The sequence below is a fragment of the Pagrus pagrus genome (assembly GCF_965226575.1).
Source record: "Pagrus pagrus genome assembly, chromosome: 7".
Taxonomy (NCBI): Eukaryota; Metazoa; Chordata; class Actinopteri; order Spariformes; family Sparidae; genus Pagrus; species Pagrus pagrus.
Window position 1 is genome coordinate 11,503,271 of NC_140191.1, and position 24,700 is coordinate 11,527,970.

Here is a 24,700-nt window from a genome sequence, read left to right on the forward strand (position 1 = left end):
GAGTATGACCAATGGCAGTCAAGACTCACTTGACATTGTGTGTGGAATGAGCCTTTACTAGAAAGTCTACTCTGCCGCTTCCTAATTGTAATTCCATAGTAAAGCACTCCTAGCTATGTAAATAAGTGGTGGGGCAGGCATCTGGGGGACAGAGGGGAGGGGAGAGGTAGCGCACAGAGCCCTTCAGCAGAAGAAAGCCTCTGTAAGCAGTGGGGTAATCACTGAACCAGGCCAAAACTTTAATTAGTTTGAGGAAGGAGGGGAAAAAATCAATGCACTTTACAGCTTCCTCTCCTCTCTCTCTCACTCGCCTTCTTTCACTTATTCTCTCTCTCACACACAGAAGCCCTAACCTCTCTGTGTCTCTCTCGTCTTCACCCTGTGCTCTAGTTACCTCTCTCTGTCTTTATCCATCTTGCTCTTACGCCGCCACCGTCTCCTCCTCCTTGTGCTCAGTCTCTCCCTCTCGCTGTCCTTAACCTCATCCATCTCATGAAAACTGCATAATAGAATTAGGCTCAGATAGCTCGTCGTGACCCAGGTGTAGCAGGAGAAGGATACATCGGAAATGACCCAAAAAATCTCTGACTCACTCTCATTTAACAGAATATCTATGAACTGCTACTTGCACGGGCTAAAGAGGGACAAATTAGATTAATGCCGTTTACGTGCTGTTGAAAAAAATGTCCAGTTTCTAAACCCGTTGCTTAATTAGGATGCATGCACAGTGGGTGTCAATGAAATGTGTGACTTTGCACATTACTCGCCTCACTGGCAAAAAAAAGAGAGATTGTCTACTTCACTTGAACACACCACTCTACACTGGGGTAAACAAGATGAATAAAACAAGTGAGCTGGTGGTAAACATTGTCTGATGTTGAAACTCTGCAGTGCCATAGCAGAGCCGCACACACAACCAAACAAGTACCCCAAAACCCACTCTCACATGTACACATATGCAGTACACTCAGGGGCAACACACACACACACACACATGCATGAATATATAACACACACACACGTACGGACAAAGTGAACCGAGCACTCAAATATATCAAACACAACAAATATATGAAATACACACATACCGTGCCACACACACCCACACGGTCGTTCAGAGTGTGGAACAAGCCTGTTGAGTGGCAGTTAGCACCTATTCTGCAGCCATGGCAACCAGCTCCATGGCGATAGATAGCACAGCCAAGTGGGTCAGAGTCTGTGAGCGTGATAACCTTGTATAGATCACCTTCAAACCAAATACATTACACACACGCACCACTCCGTCTCTCCACTGCATCTTTTGGCCCGAATGGTAACTATCAGCCTATCTGTTGCCTCGATGAGAAAGTCCTATGAGAGGGGCTGCTCTTATCTACCCATTCAACCGATGATCAAAACTGGATTTGAAAAAAAGATGTCTGATGCCATTTCAAAGCTCTTTTAGTTCAATCAAATGACAAGTCCACAAGGAATTCAGCTTACTTTCAGGAAACCTGCAGGAGGCTGCTTAACTGCTGGGGAGATAATGAAAGCATCTCACTGATTGAATCAATTTTTCATAATGTCACAGCTTTTTGTTTGTCAAAATCTACCCTTTTCACATGGCTACGAGAGGTGTTCACAGGCTCCAGTGGTCCCACTTATTCTTTATGCGATTGCCCTTCAGTTTTTGTACAGAGCTACTTGGCTGGTGTGAGCAGTCAACAGCTGCACAACAACTGGTCTCGGCTCAGTTTCACTCAGGACTGGGCAGAAAGTCTGGCAATTATTCAGCGGAAAAATTAGGAATTTGCCACCTCCTACAGCACATAGCGTACCTTGTCATGTATTCACAAAGCGTTGATTGAATACTACAGCCACCATCCGACCAGGCCCTTTAATTCCTGCGACTCTCGATAGGGTAGTGCATAATAAATCAATAACGCACTCTTTCAAAATGAAAATAAAGAGGGCTAGTGACTAAGCCCCGAATCCCCTGTGATGTTAAAGCTCTCTGAGTGCCTGGCAAGTTAAATCAACTCCCCTAAGTTCTTGCAATACTGGAAAGCATTTCCAACACGAATATTTATTAAATTGGTTTGGACTAACAACCCTCTGAGGTGGATAAGAGACAGTGTGTGAGAGCATGAGTAATAAATAGGAAAGACTGCAGCATGAGCCATGTTCTGAACTCTGACAACAGACAGAACTTTATGACCAGACTGTCAAAGTCAGTGTCCAACTGCGCAAAACAGTCATATCCGCCCAAACAGTGCGAACGTGCCAACACTCCCACGGAGGCATTTTCACACACACACACATATAGTAGGTGAATCAGCTTGTGAGAAGATGCATTTACACCCACCTAATCATAAACACAACCATGCAGTCAAACATAATGTACTGTATAACTATACTACAGGCTACATGTGTACTCACACTCAGCCTTGGCGCAGACCAGGCTGGCTGAGGGGTAACTGAATGAGCGCAAGATGGCTCCTATGGCCAAGCTCAGGTCCTCGTTGCTAGGGTACAGAGTGACAGAGGCGAAGCGCAGGTACGGCAAGCGGGGAGTTTCCTCTGGACCAATCTTTACATGAGGGATCTGCCAGAAGGAGAGAGAAACGGAGGAGAGAGGCGATTAGGGAAGGCGAGCAAAGCAAATATGTTGTTATTAACTTCCACCCAAACACAACAGGAAAAAACGGTGAGTAAGGAAGATCCATTAGAGGTGCTACAGGCTGAAAAGAGAGATAAGAAAGATGGCAGAGGCAGAGAACAGAGTGCCGTAAAGATAAAAGGCGACGGGAAGAAAGGAGGAAACAGTTAGAAGAAGTGGATGACGGTTAATTATATGAGTAGAAATTGAACGGGCAAGAAAAAAAAGGAATCTCTGGATGCATTTATCATGACGTCTGTGTGGGTAGGAGGGGTAGTAAGTCAGAGAGAAAACGGTGCTACACGACTGTATGCACACATGATGCAGAGGCAGTTTTGTACAGTTTTGTGTGTGCGTGTTTATCTTCCACACTCACCTCCTTCTCTCCACATATATGACTGACAGTAGAGCCAGAGGCGGGGCTGGAGGCGGGACCTATCACAGAGACGACGCCTTTGGGTAGAATCTGACACACTGAAAGGAAGAATAGAGAAAATAAACACTGGGTATGGAGACACACACCTTTCCTCAGCGTCATTTTGATGGCAGCCTCCAGCTGGCATACAGTAGGGGCTGCTATGTGGAAATTTAAAAATGCAGAGAAAACTCAGAGGATACATCTTGATTTCTATTAAGGCACCGATTTTATTTTGAGATAAACACTCCAAAAGCTAGAGCAGGGGCAGGCCAGGGGTAACTTGCTGCTATTATTCACTTCTTTAGACACTGAGACGATTTTTAAGACATTTTGCTATAATCATTTGAATAAAACTAACAGACTGGTGGTCACCTCCAATTAACAAATGCCAGTTTCATTGTTACCCTTTCAACAGGAGGACATTAATGTGGAAGAAACTGTGACACATTTGTCTATTACTACAACTACTTTGCTCATGAATAGCTCAATTAAACATTATCTTTCTGAATCAGTATGGTCTATTCAAGAATCAGTTTCACTGATCAAAACCCCCGAAGTCACAACAAATGTCTCTACTACGTCCACATTGTCATGATCCGGAGTTTTAATTTTGTGATTTCCTGTTTTGTGTTGAATATTTATTCCCATGTGTCATGTTTTACTTTTCCGCTTCCTGTCTTTGTTTGTTTTCTCACCCTTTTTTCCTGCTCACCTTTGTTCCATTCGTTAATCACTCCCTGTGTATCTAAGCCTGTTTCCCCCATACTATCTGTTTGTCTATTTTCATCCTGTAACTCTGTGTTCCTGCGTTTCTGGTCTGTTCCCTGGTCCTGTCTTCCTGTCGTGTTTTACCTGCGTTTGCTGTCTTGTATTTCTGTCATTATCGCCCACTTTTACCTCTGAATAAATGTATAAAGTGGTAACGCTCAGGTATTGTGTCTTCATCTGAAACCTAAAGATCAGCTCAGGTCAAAAGTCTTAGTTTTTTTTGTCAACTGTTTCATGAACAAGCCATGTAACTAATAAAGGTCTTTAATCAAAACGACACTCTTGCTCCTCTATGCATGAAGTTTGCTCTTTTGCACACATTTCCACTACGCTGAATAGGTACATGAATAAATGATTAAATTACAGGTTATGTTCATTGTCTGTCTTATGCTTGACTAATTGACCGGCTTGTAGTCTGTGTTACGGATCAAGAGCCGTAACAGACTCACATGTCCACCTGCCAAAGACAATTAAAAGAAACTAGTAAATGCTTGAAGGGAGAACACTGGAAAATCTGCTTATTTGCTTCCTCGTTGGAAATTGGATGAGAAGACCGATATCTGCATGATAAATATGAAGCTACACTTAACTAAGCTAAGCTAACTAGCTCCAGTTTCCCTTTTTAGCATTAGTGTGGTGTCAATTTCCTCCTGTAAGCCTTTGAATGTCTGGTGAGTTCATTCTTATTGACAACATTTTCTATCTAACCAGCTGAAAAATGCTTGAACAGATACCGGAGAAAAAAAGTCTGCTGGCATAACTGTGTTATTCTCATAGTCAAAACACTCTTTTCCTGCTGGTATATTTAGTTGGTATCTAAATTCATTCCAATTAGTCCTCTTCAGTCCCTGCCACTGTCTGTGAGTGTGTGTGTGTGTGTGTGCCTGTGTGAGAGTTGTACTGTATATGCCCTCACTTTGCCCATGTGTGAATGTGTATCTGTGTATGCAGATGTGTGTGCATGCATGTGAAAACGCCTGTGTGTGCGGGTGTGCGTGCGCGCGAGCACGCCTCAGACAGCAGTAGCTGTAAGATGATGAGCTCTCTGATCCAGAGACCAAAAAACGCTGCAAGCAAACAAGCCTGTCAGAGTCTCCTGCCCATCGGTCAAGGACACACACACATACACTCAGAGACACACGCCTGCAACTCAAGCATGCACATATGTACACAACTCTTCTCAAGCACACGTACACATTTTGCCAGTAGCTTGTGGCAGGGTCAGTGACCTATTAGAATAGGAGCAGGGAGGCTGTGTCTCCTCAGTGACTCGATTCAGCAGTTCTTCTGTCTTTACAGACTCCAAACATTCAGTTTTTTAATACTCTGTATATCGATACAAATTTCATGCAGCGGCCTCTGTGGTGCGGTGCTGTGTTCTGTTGGCCTGCACTGCTGGTCTGTATTAGTATTTGATGATTTGTTTGTGTCATAGCCTGCAGAGCAGACAGTGCCAGCTGTTACTGGAGGGCACTGGTCCACTGTTTTTAATGAGACAGGCTTACTGGCCCATTACTAGTCTCCAATGAGATGTAAACTAATCAGCAAAGCCCTTACTGGTTCCTAATCACATGAAAGTGGTTGTGTTTTTTATCATTTTTGTCATCATCTCAGGTTTTTGCTCACAAAGTGGCAGCTTTTGAGAAAATCTAATTATCTTTCCCAAGAAAATATCAGCACCCTTCTTAAAGGGACCCCCCCCCCAATAAAAAAAAACAACATATTTTTCCTCTTATCTGTAGTGCTATTTTTTTAGTTTTGGAGATATCAGCTGTCGAGATGTCTGCCTTCTCTTGAATATAATGGGACTAGATGGCATGGGTTGTGGTGCTCATTCAAAGCACCAAAATTGCGTCTGAAAACAGCATATTTCCTTACAAAAATCATGACCGGGTTTGGGCCCCAGGAGCTCAGTTCGGAGAGCATGCCGCCCATGCACAGAGGCTATGCGCTCGCCGCAGTGGCCCAGGGTTCGATTCCAACCTATTACCCTTTCCTGTCATTTCCCCTCTCCCTCTGTTTCCTGTCATTCTCCGCCTGTCCCATCCAATAAAACAATGAAAAGGCCAAAACAACAGAAAGCAAGAAATCATGACCTTGATACTCAAGATAATCCACAGAACTTGTTGTGAGGAGTTTCATGTTGAAGCTATTTCTTTTCTACCAAACTAAACCGGCCAACCGTGTCAAAACGCAGAAGGAAGTTTGCATCGACTCATGAACGTTCCTACATGGAACTGCTCACAACAAGGTCTGTGGATCTTGAGTAACCACGTCATGATTTTTGAAAAGCGATGTTGCTGTTGAGTTTTACAAATCTATTTCATCGGGGCTTCGAGCATCACCTGTCGAGTGCCATCTAGTTCCATTATATTCAAAAGAAGGCAGACATCTCTACGCCTGATATGTTCAAAAGTTGTCAACTTACACCAAATCTAGATAGCTAAATAGCACTACAGGTAAGAGGAAAAATAAGTATTTTTGATTTTCGGGGTGAACTTTCCCTTTATGTGGAATAAAACCTGCAGTATTACGTAGACTACTGCTCTTTTCTTCTCTGTACTGGTCACTATTAATATTAATAATCCATATTACTAATAATATCTACCGGTATTTTTAGTGACCACTTTTGCCTGTGCTAATTAGAAGCTATGCCCTATTGGACTAATGGATAGAGCTGGACTTAATCACACTGATGGGCTGTCTGAATCTGCTCTACTGGTCTTTTGTGGTGCACATCAGCTCTACTCACTGGTGTCAGTAGTGTCGTACTGGGAGTCTTTTTGCAGCTCGTATATGTCCACCTCCACTCGGGCTCGGGCCGGACCCTCCATCACGCTGTTGATGTTCTCCCTGGCCAGGGCCAGTGCCAGCCGCTCCCCACGCCCACACACAGACTGGTCGTCCAGGATTGCCGCTAGAGAGGCAGGAAGGGAAAGAGAGTTAGGTGATGTAGTGTAGAGGAGGACAGAGCATGAAGATGGAGGGCAGTAGGAGGGAGCAGGTGAGGAGTAGGCAAAAGAGATGAGGAGTACAGGTGGAAGATCCATGCTTGTGTGTGGGTGGAGATCAGTGGGGCTGACAGAGAGATCACAACCACTTACTGCCAAAGGAATAAAGGTATCTGAGCTTAATCAAATTAGTATGCATTATCAAATTCAAATAGTATCAGAAATAATAAGAATTGTTTCAAAAAGATTCCCTTTGTCATACAAAATAATTTGGGGTGATACAATCTGGCCTCAATGGAGTTACTCAGTTATCAAAACGCTGATTGCCAGACCCCTTTGATAGCTGACAAATGCTGTTAATTGGCATTCAGCACAATTTTACCCAGTTTTGTTGCGGTGTTTGTAGTTGAGATTAAGTTGGTTCAAAGCTCAAGTCCGTTATAGTCTAGTAATTCTCAAAGTGGAAGAAAGGTCCCCAGCAAAATGTGAGTGCCATGTTTTCACTATAATTCTATATATATACTATATATTTTGGTCATGGGCTTGAATCACTTTATATAAAACATTTTCAATTTCATGATAAGTATGTGCTCATTACCAATTAACATATTTGAAATGTCTTTGAAACAGCCCGCAATTAACACAATAATCACCTCAAAATTTAGTGAAAATTACCCCAAAATGATTTAATAATAATATTTTGCTATTTCCCAATACAGACTTAATAAATACAGTAGCTGGTAATTTCTTTTTTACATTTCCAGGAAACTTGGAACTGGTTTCTGCTTAACTTCTGCTGATCAGACCATTTTAGATTCCCACTAGTATCTGTCCAACTTCCTCTCAGCAGGCCACTAAATTTATGTGAGTTGTTGCAGCTTACTTTACATAGTTTCTGCCCAACTTCTCAACCATTTACATTCAAACTAATTCAGCAATCCACAATCAGGCTCTCTCTCTCTTTCTCTGTCACACACGCACACAGTTTTTACACACAGGCACTTGAATGATATGATATCAACTTTCTTTTTTCCCGTTATTCATTTATTTGCTAATTTATTGTTGTCTCAAAATATAAATAGTGACATTTAACTTGAGTGGTGTGCAGACAATATCACTAGGTCTTACTTAACAAGCACTAAGGCATGGAACTTTAATACGTGAAATTTGTCACTTGATTCATGGTTATAAAGTTATATATGTTTGTGATTAACAATTTATGGTGGCTAAACTATATTTCAAAAAGAGACATTAAGGAAAATTGTTCCAAAGTTGGACTGATTTGCTGAAGTGGTGGGAATTTGTAAAAATGTAAATGGTTAAAAAATGTAATGCAATTGACTTACCTGCAAAAGTTAGACAGAAAGTAGTTGGAAATTAACCCACAACATCTGCATTCACTGTGTGCATTAGCTGTTTAGGCCAGAAAAAAAGTCTTTAGTGCTTTCTTTAGAGTTACTCCAAAAGAGGACAGAGACATTGCTGCAGGTGTCAGAAAGCTCTTTTTCTTTTTAGGGGCAACTCTACTTTTATTCTAACACCTGCATGCTATATTAAGCGATATTTTATTGTGAAAGAACAGTTTGGACACCATCAGGTATAGTATTAGTTCTAATTTGTTTTTTTAGTGCTTTGCTGTGACTTTTTCGCTTATTGTACTGACTAATGTGGCACCCTGAGGCTCCTAAACAGGCTAAAAACAAACCATGAAAAAAGTATGCTGAGAAACTTTGTGATCCAGGTGTTGTCAGGAAGGTCGGCTGGCCACTCACCCATGCGGACGGAGGAGAGCAGGGGGGCCTGACTGAGGGAGCGTGGCGGCATGGTGACTAGCAGGAAGGAGAGGAAGTGTATTGACAGCAGCAGTGCTGGCAGAGCCGGCATCTTCTACTGCTCCTCATGGAGAATGGTCTGCTGGCTGCCTGTACCACCACCTGCAGGAGCGGAGGACACACTGCACGTTAGTGGACACGTAATCGTTCCCCTGGCACAAGATGTCTCTCTTTAAATTGTCATCCTGCGGCTTATCTTCAGTTTGCTCTGTCACATTTCCATGTAGTGGGAACACCTTTAATTTGACAGCACATACAATAGACATTTATATTCAGCTAAGAAGACGTTCACTGTCATATCACAGAGGCATCCTAGTCCCATGCATAGAGTCTGTCTATTGCAAAAGAAGAACCCACATCTCTATTCATGTCTCCTGTGGAAACTCTGCCGTTTAGATGTGACAAGACTCAGCCTTGAAGAAATCTCCAGCGGTTCCAAGGAAAAAATCACAACAAATGGCACACATACTGCCACACACACACACACACACACATCTACACTGCATGTACACATGCATAAATACATGTAAATAAACCAACACACAGTCACATACTACAAAAGCTCACTGAACACAGATGGAGGGACATGTGCCTTGACAACCATTCAATATATACCCACTCACGCACTCAGTCTTTCCATGACCTAACAATCATCCCCCCACTAAACAGACACACAAACACAAAAACACACACAAAGAGAGCTCAGCAGAGCTCCACTGATGCTAAGCAGCCCTCTCTAGGAGTGACAAAGCCTTGCTCTGACTGACAACATGACAAGGCGAAAGGATGGAGAGATGAAAGGAGGGATGAAGACAGAAGCGAGGAGAAGAAGTGTTGTGTGACGGACTAGGCAGGGAGGTTGAGGGAGTGGTGGTGATGATGATGGTGGTGGTGGGGGGGGGCTGTTGACCTGCGAATGTTTCAAGCGTCTGGATCAGCGGTCTGAGTTTTAGACAGATCTGACTGACAGCTGAAAGAGTCAGTTCATGGCCTTCAATTGACCCCTGCAGCTGTAAACAAGGGGATGCTGGAGCGGAGGAAGGCTGACCTTTGACTCTGACGAGTGCATGTGGGGTTTGTGTTAAAGGAACATCCCTCCCACCTCCATCTTTTTCACTTTGAGATCTTTATTTCGTCTTTTTCATCTCCTGCTCACCTTGTTTAGCTTTGATGTTTAAAGCACATCAAAAAACTGCAACCCTGTGCTTTGAATCCCTCTGCGCTTCTCATAAATCAGCCAAAATTCCCTTTTTACCCCTTTCTTCTTCTTTGTTCTATATGCAATTACTGACCTCACATTCTCCCTGTCAAACTGTACATGCCTCTCATTCTTGAGTTTGTGCAGCAAGTGTGTGCACAAACATGTTTGTAATACTAATAGCATGTGCCATACTGTGCAGATGGCTGTCTTGCTCTCATTATGGTTACCACAGCTCAAACAGAACAGAGGCAGGGCTTATGCAGGCCATCTGTATGTGTGACACAACGCAGAATAACAGGCACACAGTAGGAGTTTTTTTGTTTTTAATAAATCATTTGCTGTTTTAACACAGCATGTTACATTAAAGGTACCAATAAATAATTGCTGCATCAAAGAGTTCTATGATGTTCCACGTATATAATGGTGTACAACAGAGACAGTTATCCCACAGCTGATTATTGTCACCACGAAGTGAGATCACTGCTGTCACACAGCTGCATTGTACTCCATTTTGCTGGTAACCACTGTACTCTGTTTGCTCCCCACACCAGTGCTCTCTTTCTCAATTTACTCCTCGCCAGTGTGTGAGGCGTCCGGACCTGTGTGTTTATTCCAGGACATGTATGGGCATGCGCTTACTTCGTGTGAGTGTGATGGCGTATTGATCGAGCCCGGCTCAAGTGGCGAGCCCTCAGGTGCGGTCAATCAAAACAATGGGGAACCTATCAAGGGAGCAGTGCATTTCACAGGAGCCATCTGATTGGCTTTTACCAAGAAGCAGATTGCCATGATGACGAATAAGATCCTAACTGAGGCAATGCCTTCATCAATGATGGGATGGAACCGGTGCTATTTCATTGTTATTGAGAGCTATTGACAGCATTAGACAGGGAAGATTACAGCATCTATACTCCAAGGGGAAGGAGAGGGAGGGAGGGGGGGAAGGAGATGGAAAGCCGTGATAGAAGTAAGGAGAATCAGAGAAAAAAAGAAAAGAAGCAGAGGGAATGGGCTGGGGACGATGGGGGAATAAAAGAACAAAATTGAATACAGAGAAAAGAGATTGGAAAGTGTTTCTGCAGAAAGAGAGACGCAGAGCAGGATAGACATAGAAAGGCAGAAGAGCAGAGGTGGAAAGTAGCAGTATAGTACATTTACTCAAGTGTTGTACTCCAAAATATACGATCAACATATAAAATATGATGCCTTGTTATAGATTAAGCTTCCAACAGTACATTAAGTAAAATTAGCTTCACATCACCTGGCTGCAACATTAAAGATGCTGCTTATATGTTCATCAATAACTCTAATCCAGTACAATTAAATATACTGGGGACATTCTGTACTGTCGGGCTGACCCCATCATTACATCAGCAGTTAAACTCTGTTTATCACAGTGTGTTAATGACAAATTTCATATTCATCACTGCTCTCCGTACGATAAATCTGGATGGACTTCTTCACTAACAAGAAGGAAAAATCATCTCATGATATTCATCTCTGAAGCACAGCTCACATCTCGCTTAGATATCCACAGTACATACTAATGTAATATATGCACAATTTGAATGGAACAAGTTGCCTTAAAGCTACATTACCCTTTGAGAATTTTAAGCCTTACTGTCAAATGTGTTGGTTTTTATTAATTCTGCTTGCCGTTTAAATGTTGGTTGTTTAACTTAAGACGCTCTTGAACGAGAGTTGAGTTGTTTACTGATTATTAATGTTTCAAATATCTTGTTCTGAGATAAAACTCTGAAAGGGGCTGTTTTGCATGATAAGTACATTTGCCTTTGATATTTTACAGTAAGTATAAAGTAGTACTTCACCGCTGGAAAGACGGCCCTTGCATAAATCTTCTATCGGGAGTATTCCACTAGCGCTTTTGGCACTTTGGGGCCAAAATGCGCTCGCCCTGCCTTCAAGCAGGTCACTGCGACATGCAGCGACTGTGGCCAGCCCATGACGACCCGTCTCTCGCTCAGACAAGTCCCTCTTCCTACTTGAAGATATCTGCTGTATTGTTCTGTGTTCGACATATTTCTTGCTATACATTTTAGGCAAGAAATAGGCAGTGTAGCAACATAATCTTGGTTTGTAGTTTATCAGCACTGCCTAGTTTAGACAGTTTGATTGGAGATTGGACTATTGGATTATATTCTTTGTGTCCCTGGATGTACGCTTATAAAATACTGAACAACAATCTTTAGTTGATACAACAGCCCTAGGAGCCGCCAGATGTCAGTTTGGGAGGATATTTGCCGGCAAAAAGTGGGGGGCTCTGGGTGCAGGCAAAATGGAGAGAAGACAACCAAATTACAAAGCTGGTTGAAAATCTTCAAAGTTCCTGTTTAAGTGAGATTTTCAATGCAACACATGCATTTGTTACATTAGTGATTTTACTCCTTCCACCACTGCAGGAGAGTGAAAGAAAGCAGGCAGCAGTAATGTGGTAGTAAAAGGTGGAGGGAGTCAGGGAAACAGACACCGTCAGGGAGAGGGAGAGAGCAAACGGTGAGATACTTTTACTATACTACACTGTTTAATCTGCGAGGACTGTGTGTCTGGCTGCTGTACGTGCTCTCTCTGCTGCTGTAATAGTACATGGCTGAGTCCCTGTAGCAGTCGGGTGTCAGTCTGCGGGGAGCTGGAGCAGTGAGAGGCCCAAGCAGAGCCAGACTAGTCTGAGCTGTACAGAAAACGACGCTTCTAGCCGCCCCCCACCCCACCCCACCCCCATGCTCGCTTTCATTCTGCACCCTGCTGTAAGTCACCCTGCGTGCTGGCACCACTGAGAAATATACAAAAGCAAAAATACATAAATATCCTGACTTACTCTCTCTCTCTCTCTCTCTCTTTGTGTGTGTGTGTGTGTGTGTGTGTGTGTGTGTGTGTGCAGGAGAAAATTATAAAAGATAGAGAGACAGAGAGAGAATGGAGAGTGAGCGAGGGGACATTCATTCCCAGTTGGAGATTTAGCTGCTTGCTGCACGCATTCATCTTAGTGAGTGTGTATGAAGGCATACGCATATTTGTGTGTGTCTGCTGATTTGTTTGCGTGTGTGTGTTCTAGAGACTTGGCGGCTTGCTTATAGTGTCTGCAGTGCCTATTATGAAAGAGAAAACCGTAAAATCAGAGATCTTAATTATCTAGAGGGAGCGCGAGGAAGGACGGGGGAGGGAGGGCCAGAGTGGGATGGAAGGAGGGAGGGAGGGAGGTGGGGGATACGGAGAAAATCAGAAAACGAGGGAACGCTATCTCGCCTCAAACCCCCAGGCAGATGAGGAGAGGATGAACGGAGACTAAGGCAGAGGAAGCAGGATGAGCGATAGCAAAGGGAGGAGAGGAGAAAGAGAGGGATGCGGAGAAAGACAAAAAGGACTCAGATGGAGAAAAGCAGCTTGCGGGGGGGAGCGTGGGGGGGGAGTAGAGAAGTAGGGTGTTGGTGGGGGGGCTGGCGAATCATTTGTTTTTCCCCTTCTGCCTTATTGTATGACATAAGAAAATCTGACAGTTATCATAATGGAAGGATGAATCATTCCCATAATTGAATTTGCAAGTGGAACGGCTTCAGTGGCTGTGGATTTAAAGAAGCCTGTACCGCCAGCTATTATGGGACACAAGTGTTATTTTTCTCATTCTTCCTACAATTAACAGTCATTGTTGACTAGAGAGGGCCTGTTGCAGACAGCCGGGCTGCTGTCCCTGAATGAGCACAGGCAGGCCATTTCAGAACATTTGTCAACCCCCAGACGCTGTGGATGAGCTGGGAGGTCGGTCTGGTGTGTGTGTGTGTGTGTGTGTGTGTGTGTGTGTGTGTGTGTGTGTGTGTGTGTGTGTGTGTGTGTGTGTGTGTGTGTCTGCGTGCGTGTGTGTCTAAGCATTGTCAGTGGGAGTGGAAAAGCACCAAGGACCCCTCATTCACCTCTTTTGGCTTTTTGTAGGATTAAGTGTTTAGTACTTTGTGTCTGCATCTCATATCAAAGCAGCAGCACATGTTTGCGGTCGCATTGACTCAGCAGTTTCACTTTGCACACATTCACACTTTCTCCCTCTCCTCTCCTCTTACATGTACCTCTCTAATCTCACCATCTCTGCCTTTCTCTTCTTATCTTTGTCCTCCTCTCTATTCTACTGTCTCTTTGTTCATCTTATCCCTTTTGTTTCCCCATTTCCATTTTTTCTGTGGATTATTACCCTCACCTTCCCGTCTACACCAGACGTTAAGTTGAGCAAAAGTGATTTATTCCTGTGATGGTGGAGGCTGGTGTGTACAGTACAGATTGAATGAGTTTACCGGAGAATGTTGAGTTAAATGTTATAGCAGCTTGGCCATATGGAATAAAAAACAATAACATGGACAGCTACAGTAAGCAATGCAATTAAATACAAGAGTAGTGCAATTAAAACAACCTTGTGAGGCTTTGTGTTGAATGGGTGTTTCAGGGAGGACTTCCTCTCAGCCCAGCAGGGGGTAACAATTAAATGAAGACCTGACAAGGAAGTGCAATCTAAAGCCCAATTCACATAGGACTAAAATTACCAAGGGACCTCATGTGATTTAGAAATTACCCCCCATAACTGTGTTTTGTGAGGCGCATTCACAGGGGATAAGGGAAGTTTGTATTTTACTGACATTAGCTGCCGAATATGATGTCAAGGCCCTTTGTTTCTAGTGAAGCGTGTTCTTCAGCAGCCATATTAATGTGTTACAAGCATGAATACATATGCAGCTCATTTAGATCACGTAACAGCTTGTGGCTTTACTTGAATATGGGAACCTTTTTTGTTCATAACCTTCTCTGTCATTTATTTTAAATGTCAATAAAGCCAATCTCACAGCTCAGCGGTCGACTTCTGTTCCAGATATTATGAGCCGTGATCAAATTTCATACTCAGTTGTCTGACAACAGAAAAAGTTTTTTTTTTTTTAATTAAACCAAAGCCGATTCACATGGCACTATAACATCACAGGAGCTCTGTGTTTGGTGAAATATGGCAAGTAATTTGTGGTGGATCTTTTGCTTTACAAACGATCACTGTGATTAAAATCACAGACGACCTCAACCAGAAAGAAGAAGAAATAAATTAGGGCTCTCCAGGTAATACTAGTCCTGTGTGGATAGGGCTTAATACAGCAACATCAAAAACTGCAGCCTCAAAAATAAGTAGAATCAACTACCCTCACCCCAACACTACTGCCACTCCTAGATGATGAACGATTAGTGTAAGTTTACGGAAGAACTGTGTTTTCAGATTTTAAAAGGCAAACACTAAGACCCTCTCTACACGTACACAAATATTTCTTTAAAACAAAGCTTTTTCTATGCATTTGGCCCTTTGTACAAACCTAAACATCTGAGGTAGCTTAAATCGGACCTTTAGGAAAACTCCTTGAAATATCCACACTTACATTCTGCTCTGCTGCATAAAACGGCACACTACTTCCTGCATTGTCACCATATGATTGGCACCGAACACTGGCAGCGGACATAAATTCCATCATAAAATATGAACAGGACTACTGAGCTGCTCAGAAAGAGAAAGAGAAGAACTTTATAAGCAGTGATAAAGAGATCAGACGACAGGCAACCAATTAATCAACGAATTGAGCATTCATTACAAGTCTAAATCATTTATGAAGCGAAAATGTCAAAAAAAATAAAATAAATAAAAATGTGCTGGTTGTAGCTTCTCAATTGTGAGGACATTTCTGTTTCAAATCATTACAAAATGAGTTTGTTTGGGTTTTGGGCTGTTTCAGAAAAAACAAGCAGTTTGAAGATGTCACCTTGGGTGTTGGGAAAGTGCATTTTTAATTGCAGAATAATGATGAAAAGAGATGCATTTAAAATGACTGCAAACCAAAATGTATTTACTAAAGTAGACAAACCCAATCTGATCTTCATCAGGTCGAAAAAAAAAGCAAGTCGAATGCAGATCCGCCTGGAATCGAAACGTTGTCTACTTCAATAAAAAAGTGTGCAGGCGGTACTCTTCTAATTAGTGCTAATTTCCAATAACCTTGCACCCACATGTGATGTGCGCCTAACTTCGCTCTTTCTAATTTGTATGATAAACATTAGTTGCAACAGTAATTATATGCCTCACACTTATTACCTGACTATCATTTTGTGGGTTGCATCAGGTGTTCGTATTATTGTGTCCTACCCAGTCTCCAGCCTTCTGTCTCGCTGTTACTCCCACCCACTTCCTATATGTTTTCACCTCGTCCTCCCTCAGCAGGGCTGCAGACACTTTGATCTCTCATTTTCAGTCTCTCTCTCTTTCTCTCTCTCCCTGTCTCTCTCTCTCTCTCCGTCCTCCCCCACCTCTGTATCTCTTCTCACTCAGCCTCTATCTATTTTGTCTCTCTTCCTCAGGAACACTCTATACCCCTGTCTCTTTACTGACCTCTCTTGCTTCTCTCCCTATCTTAGCTCTCACCGGTCTCTTCAATCTCGACAGTGCACTTTCTCTGTTACAGTCCCCCTTGTCCCCCCCCCCCCCCCCCCCCCAAGCTCCCTCCCCCTCGACCCCCCTCTCTCTCTGTTCATTGGACATGGATAAATTCTTCCCAGTGTTCTCTTTGACAAAGAGGCCCTCAGTCAGTGACACCGGCTGCTTGGGGAACCACCGTGCTCCTGTGACACTGTCACATCTGAGTATGTCACGCACAAACATGCACACACAAACGCACGAGCATCCACTTGCTGCACACGCATACACCAAACTCTCGAGGAAGGTTCAAAGAATATTGTGTTCGCTTGCTGATGCGTAAGCGCATCTTTTTGTTTTCTCCCTCCCGATCTATGCCTGCGTGTTGTGTGTTTGTATGTGCCAGCGGTGAGTTTGCATTTCAGCCTCCCTGCATGCATATGTACCACCTGCTGTTCAGACCAGTCTGGTTTGAGGGGGGTGAAACTCAGTGCACTTGTTTTTCAAAGGAGCTGTTTAAAAAAGATGTGCTCCTCAGTGTGACTAGCCGTCAATGCAGGCCCCACTTGTTGCAGCTGTGGCTTATGTAAGCACAGCAGTTTAATCACAATTAGGAAGCTCTCCTTGAACTCACTCGCCCCCTGGCTTGTTTAGAGAGCTAAAATTTGCATTCAGAACAAAGCCTTGGAAATATATGAGTGATATTATTACACACGGCGCTGCAAAGAGAACAATGCCTGAGTCAGAAAAGAGCACTGTCAACTTAAATCAGTGTCGGGTATAGACATGGAACAATATGAATATTTCATGTCACATTTATCCCGTCCAACATAATTGCGATTCTCGATATCATCCCCAATATCATCAAAATATTCAATTTTAAAATCAAAAACAAAATACTGGAATCACTACTAACATTACATTTTGTTAGGAAAAAAATATTTTCATTGCATCACAGATAGGATTTGTTTTGTGAAAAACAAACAGTCAAAAAATCTTAATGTAACTTATGTTAAGTCGTAAAAATGTAAAAGGTTCTGCTATGTCCAAATTAGAAATGTATCATTGTTGCCTACATGGCACTTTCTACAAAAAAATCAATTTAAGGTATGCTGTAATTGATTTGAATTCAAAAAATATATACGTCTATGAGAGCTCTATATGGCAGTGCTGTGACTTATAACAAGAAGTTATGCATTCATGTAATCTAATCAGAAAATGAGTTCCTGACTGGGAAAATTCCAATGAAGGACCCTTTAAGTCAACAACTCGGAAGCATTTTGGTACCTGACTTGCCGACTTTGAGGTCACATAGAAACATGGCAGAAGAAGTTTAAAGTTTGGTTGGTGGTTAGAAACTTAAAGAAGCATCATTTCCCAAAAACACCAGGTGAACCAAACAGGAATAATTGACTTAGACCTTAGAGAGTTAAATAAGTAATCGCGAAATCATAAAATCTTCCTGCACAAATAACGATAAGGATAAATAAATAGTTGTAACCATCTCCCTGTTGTTTTTTAGTTTGAAATCCATAGCATTTATGCACAGTCCATGTAACTTGTTTTTGTGGGGGATAAAATGCGCAAGCCATGCTGAGCCGTGGTGAGAGGCTTGGGGCAATTCAAAATAAATCAGGAAGCCAAGACAGGATTGACGTCAGCAGGCTAGACAGACTAGACAGGTAGACTTTTTTCAAGCCATTGTGTGAGGATATGCACGATTATCTCAATTAGTATTATCCCACAATGGAAAATTCACCACGATCAACTCAATGTCTTTGAGTCTTTTTTTTCTGTGGTAAAATCTTTAGTCGTCCCATTCCTGGTTAGGTATCACATGGATGCTATAATTGAACATTTTATAGGTGCATTGGGTAAGAACTTTTGTTAAAAACTAAGCTAACTAGCTAATGATATATACAGTTAGCGGCAGTTGTTATTCTGGTGATTTTTTTATTTCTTACATATTGCACCTTTAATTTCCATCATAAATAGCTGTTACGGGTTTTGTTCTAGGATTTTTGTATAATAGCATTGGTGCATACTCTATTTGACTTATCATAATCCTGTTCTTGCACCATAAGCCCCCTTGTGTTTTTGAATTTTTTCAACTTGCCTTTTTTAGTAGTTGCTGCTGCTCCCACTTTACAGCTGGCCATCCGAGGAGGAGGGTTTTCTTTTTGAATTGCCTCTCCTGAGGCTTCTTTCAAATTTGTTCGCTTATGTGCTAAAGGGTTTTTGCGTGTGTGAATACTATTTTACTTGTCTTCTTAGAGAGCTTAGCGCCAATGGTGTGAGCCTGTAAGGCCCATTGAGACATTTGAGCGTTAGATGCTGCTATACAAATAAATCTGACTTGACTTAAGGACCTCATATTAACACAGAGATCTTCTGTGTGTTTCAGCCAAATACTGATGCAGAATGTTAAAATTATGCCTGATACTATACAGCGAGAGAGGATGTGTTACTGTACATCATGCAAGCACATCAGAGTCGGATGTTTAGTTTGTTCGATCAGTCAGAGCGGAGCAAAGGCTTCACAACACAGAGATGTTTGTGAATCACTTGAAGCTGGTGAGTGAATATTGCTTTAAAATAACCACATATTTACAGTGAACATCAAATAGAAAAACGGAAGCAGCGCTGCTATATGCAGTGAGACAGACAAAGGTAGAGTGTTTGCCTTCGCACTGCCGTAGCTCTGTGATGAACCGATGAACCGACTCCACACAGCTCTCCCACTTAGACACCCACGCGCCGCACACACACACACACACACACACACATCAGACACACACGCAACAGATACATAGGGATGTACACAAACATATCCAACATATTCATCTTCATACACAGACACACACACACACACACACACACAACACACACACAGGTTGTGGATTAAATGACTCAGATGGCATTTGCTCTCTCTCTCTCTCTCTCTCTCTCTCTCTCTCTCTCTCATTGTCAGGTTTTGCTGCCGTGGCAACAGAGTCGAGGATGAGAGGAGGAGGGAGTGGGAGTGGGGAGGTAGTGTGAAGGAGACGGAGAGAAAAGAGAGGAGAGGAGAGCGAGCCAGTGATGGAACAGGTAAATGAGAGATCGGGGAGTCAGAGCCCACTGGTCATGTGAGGCGGGGCTTCGTCACTGCTGCAGTGTGTGTTTTTTCTGTGTGTGTGTGTGATTGACTATGCTCTAATAGTGAGAGGCAGAAACACAAGGAATGTGTATCTGCTACGTGACCGGGAACAAGTGTGCACTCTGCGTCTGACTCGGGTGTGTGTGTACTGTATGACTAGGACATGTTGCGTGTCCACTCATATCGTTGTATAATTCTGTCACCCACGACCGCGTCTAAAATTGGTCATCCGGGATCAGGACGAGCCGTCACACAGTCCGAACTGATAGAGAGCGACTGGGAGAAGAGGAGAAAACAAACATGAAAATAAAGGGGCAACTGAGTGCTGCGAAAGTGCTCTTCTGATTCAAGTTTACATGTGGGGTTTCTAGTTTGTGTTTTCGTCTGTACTAATTTGCACTGCAGAAAGCAGCATGCTCAAATTTGGTTTGTTTTCAGCTGCCCCGGGCAAGAGACAAATTCTCTCTGACTGCACTTCTCAGACTCAGTTCAACATCTGAAAAGGATTCACTTGCAACTATGCAAAGTAACTAAGCAAAGACCAAAATATGTAGGGCAAGCCACTGTTCTCATTCAGGAGATGAAAGATCGTGCTCCCTTGTAGTGCTAAATTGTCAAGTTTTTACGTGGAGTGCCAGTAAAATCCTGCCGAAAATAAAATGTTACATCATGTTTTTTTCAGAGGAAGACATTTCGCAAAGAAATCTTCCAAAAATCACCTTCTTTGCTCAAGGAAATTTGCACAGATGTGTAATAAATGAACAAGACTTAAATCGTTTCTTAGTTAGATGAAGTGTGTTTTTATGATGGCTGCAGGTGTGATGAAAGCCTTTCAGAGAATCAATATGACAAAATAAAAACATCATTATATCTTTCCAGTAAATTTCTTTCTATGAACAGACATTAATCATTAAAATGATCAGACAATGCGATGTTTTCAAATTAACAACAGCGTAAGAGCAGTGTTTTATTAGTAATTGCTATTTGTAAGTACTTGCCAGTTCAACCCGCTGAATCAAAGCTTTCTCCACATATTCACTTGTTAATCTGTGACTTTAATACACTTATTAGTTGAGTCTGCGCCAGGCAGTGGATGTTAAAATACTTTAATTTAATGAGAATAAATGTAGTAATTATCTTGTTTACTTCATGTTTCTATGCCTGACATTGTTTTCTGCTCGTGTTCAGGATTGTGCCTTGGGATAAACGCATAAAAAATACATTTTTACTTTTGATTCTGCTGCTAAAATAGCTGAAACTTTGCTTCAGTGCCAGATGGTGAATATAAGCCATGAATAATGCCATGCAACTCGAGACAGCGCCAATCCGTGTTGACTCAGCGACAATCTGAAGTCTGCGTCTTAATAGATAATACTGACTTTGGCCTTCGTGTTACTGTAGCAGAAAAATCTCTAAATATGGTATCTACAATTAAATGAAATAATACACACAATTAGTTCTATTTCTTATCCCTACATGTGCATGTGTAAAGATAAAAGAACAAAAGCTGCGATGAGCAGGGGCAGTCCTGGTGGCTGTATTGGATTACATAATTGATCAAATTATTTATGAGCAATTTATGAGCAGAAAAAAAAAACACAGCAGCATCCATTTTAAAAAGGTCACAAAAGCGATACAATGACACAATGAAGCCTAGAGGGACTCTATTTCATTGTGTCTCATGTTGAAAACAACATGGGTAGGAATAAAGCGCATGACCTTGGTCGATGTCATTGCCTCTCTCTCATGTTGTCTTTCATAATGCGCTCTGCAACATCCAGCACACTGGAAATGCCAGGAGAATAATCTTTAATAATGTCCTTTACCAGATTGTGGAGTTGTTCGAATGTAAAGAAAATGCCACATCGCTGGAGGAGGCAACAAACGCGCAATAATGAATTTTCAGTGTTCTATTTGTGTTAAGCCATAAATTATCCTTTTAATCAAATGTTTTCATCAGTTTTACAATTTCACTATAAAAGCCTACAGAGCATGAATACATTAATAACAGTATTTGAATACTGACCACGAAACAACGCTTTCATCAGACCATATTTTATTATTCTAATCCTAAAGCTGTACATATGTCCTCTCACGGCTGCTTGTTTCAGATTATAATTGTATATTATGAAATAAAAGTGTAATTCATTGGTATTTATGTTGTGTAAATTGCCCGGGGATAGTTTGTTCTACTCTGATTGATGTTAGCCTGGCTGAGCTATTCAACTGGCTGCGATACATATTAATCAGATCAAATTAGTCATATAATTATCTTTTTAGATTTGTGGTCTGAACAGGGGCTAATGGTCGGCATTTATCAGAATTTTATTCCCCTCAAAATCATTTCACAGTTTGCCTGAATATGTAGCATGTCTCTTCAAGATGTTGTATAATTCTGTCACCCATGACTGAGTCTAAAATTGGTCATCTCCGCTCAACATGAGGCATCACACTATTAGGTCTGATAGGGACTGACTGGAGGGGGGAGAGGGACGGGAAGCGAGATTCAGCAAAACACAGAAATATGGAGTGACTGGGCACTTTCAAAATGTTGTTGTGCATCAGTTTTGCATAAAAAGCTTTTTATTTGTGTATCCATCTGTGCTAAATGCATTACAAACAACAGCATTCCCAAATTGTTTTCAGATGCCCTGGGCGAGAGGCATTTTCTGTACCTCCCAGGCCCAGTTAAAAAACAGAAAAGGACATCATGCAGGAAGGAAAAGAAGATGAAGATTTGAACACTATTCGAGCAGTATGATTAATGAACACAATTTTAGTTTCCAAGTTGTCGGAAGATGAATGCTTTTTACAACTGCTGAGGAAAAAGCATAACATTTCATGTTGTACTGTATATTGCTGAACATTTTTGACTAAATATGCGAGGAGGGGAATACAGGAATGTAAAATGATGAAGTAATACTGTTTTGATGAAGAGTTTTCTTAACTATGAACAGCAGTTCTAAACATTTGATTTAGAAATTTAAACTTTATTGTGCGGTGAGCAAATGCAAATACCTTTTATCGTCAATTAAAGGAACATCCACACCAAGAAAGATTACTATTGCAATAACTATAAATATGTATAAGTAGGTTTTTTTGAAAACACCACAAATGGCGGAAAATAACTTTGGGATCACTTTCAGAGTGATTTGACATATGACAGACACGCCGAGGCCAATCACCATCCATCTGAATTTGCAGGGAGCCACATTCACAACTTATTAAACGCCTTATAATGTATATTAGGCTGCAAATTAAAACGCGTCATTTTATCTGAGACATACTGCCAAACGGTCTTTGGCACTGATGGGGTCTCTGAAGTTGGTTTTGTCCTTACTGATGTCCTCTTTGACAATTGCCAGGATAACGGACTCGTGCAAAAATGAATAAAATTTGATCAAGAGACAACAACTAATGTAACAGAGTCTTTGAAGCATTTGTAAAACCAGAACTGACACAGCTTGTCGCTGTTGTTTACAGAACGTTGTTCATCAGTGTGGATGCTCGAATTGTTATAGTTCTTCCTATGGACGGCCCTTAAAAGTCCCATATTATGTTCATTTCAGGTCCGAACTTTGAGTTGGAGTGTCTACTAGAACTATTTAAATGCTTAATTGTTAAATAAGACACATCATTTTTCTTATACTGTCAATTGCTGCAGCGCTGATGGTGTTTTTGCAAACATGTCCGTGCTGGGGGCATGGCTAAGGGCCACTGTATAGTTGTGACATCACAACCATGCAAAAGTCCTGACAGCTCGTTTAAACCGTCAGTTTCTGAATACGGGCTGTGTGCGTTTCTTGCTATTTATATAGCACCAAGACCTGCTTAATAATCAAAAAAGAGATGGGAATCTCACTTTGTACAATATGGGACCTTTAAGTATAAATAAGGGTAAAAGACAGTATTTTGTTGTGCTTAAATCCCTAATATTCTCTCAGCGTACCAGATGAGTGTACTATCAGTGTTTTCAGCTGCTCAGGTCATGTTTTTAAGAAGTTAGCTGTTAGCTTCAATATGCATTTCATCTTAACATGAACATGACGGTCAGCAGCGGAGCACTGGAGGCCAGAGGTCTGAAGCATAACAATGGCTCGGATGATCAAAAACATCACATCTGACAAATGATGAATAATTTCTTGCCATTTGGACCTTGATGCTATCTGTAAGTTAATATTTAATGTCCCTGGCCAGCAGGACAGATTGGCTTTTTAACCATCTCTGCACGTTTCAGCTGAGCAGGAGAGCTGCCTCACTGCAGAAGAGCTGTCGAAATATAAAAAGAAAACAAACTGCTATGGTGCTGATTTTCAGTAGAGATGCAGGTCACTTTCAGGCTGTGTGTGCACGAGTTTGTGTGAGCGTGTGTGTGTGTGGTTGTGTGTGTGTGTGTGTGTGTGTGTGTGTGTGCCCCTCCATGACCGCAGTGTAACCTTCTCAAGGTCAATTAAGTGATTCAGTGGTCAAACACTGCTGCAGTACATTCAGTTCAGCTTTCTCATGCTAAATTGTTGGTTATCCCTCCGCCGGCTCTATGCTAATAGATGGTAGCATATGCTAAAAGCAATGTCTGTTAGAATATTTATGCAACAGCGCCGTATTTAATGCAGGATTAGCATTTGTTTGCTCCATTGTTGAGTAAATCAGAACCAAGCACTGGTGAATAAATGCATAATGCATTCAGTTAGCCCATGGTACATTAGCCTTAGAAGTTCCACAACTTACTACAGAATTATGAATATCCACATTCATTTTTTATACGACTTACAACTGGCATCTCAAATTAGAATCACTCATTCACGTTACTTGATCTAGGTCAGGTTTAACTTCATTATGCATGAGAAATGTTTGTTTATTCAATTGCTCATTTATCTGAATCACTGTGTCTAGTGCACTATCAATGTTTTCATGCCTAACAGCTGCATTTTTGACATCTGAATAGAGAATAGAGATTGAATGAAGTAAATAAAATATCACATTGTTTGCGGGTGAAAGTGATCTAATACGTCTTTTCACACAATGTGATTTAATGTGTATAAGCATATATTTATGTACTGCGTGTGCTGCACATTACGCCAGCAGGAATGATGAAAAGACCTATGTGTGCTATGTTTGTAATGACTCACGCATTGTATTGGTGTGCTGAAATAACATAATGAGACCAGAATTAGATTTAATATATTTACAGTATTTGTAATAGCATCCAGCCTGAACCCAAATTTCACAACCTCCCTCTATTAGATCAGCACCATGAAACAAAAGCTATTCCACTGTCAAAGGAGCTGCTGCATAAAGCCCTGCAATCATTATG

At 41.7% G+C, this 24,700-nt stretch overlaps 1 protein-coding gene across 1 annotated transcript in view; it reads right to left on the reverse strand.

Annotated features, from left to right (window-relative positions):
* Positions 1 to 24,700, reverse strand: part of grik5 (glutamate receptor, ionotropic, kainate 5) — a 106,674-nt gene that overhangs the window by 33,856 nt on the left and 48,118 nt on the right. Inside the window, exons 6-9 of the mRNA XM_084358621.1 lie at positions 8,548 to 8,709; positions 6,577 to 6,741; positions 3,015 to 3,112; positions 2,419 to 2,584 (exon numbers count right to left, since the gene is read on the reverse strand). Coding sequence (XP_084214747.1) covers positions 2,419 to 2,584; positions 3,015 to 3,112; positions 6,577 to 6,741; positions 8,548 to 8,659 — 541 coding nt within the window. The 5' untranslated portion in view covers positions 8,660 to 8,709. The remainder of the gene's footprint in view (positions 1 to 2,418; positions 2,585 to 3,014; positions 3,113 to 6,576; positions 6,742 to 8,547; positions 8,710 to 24,700) is intronic.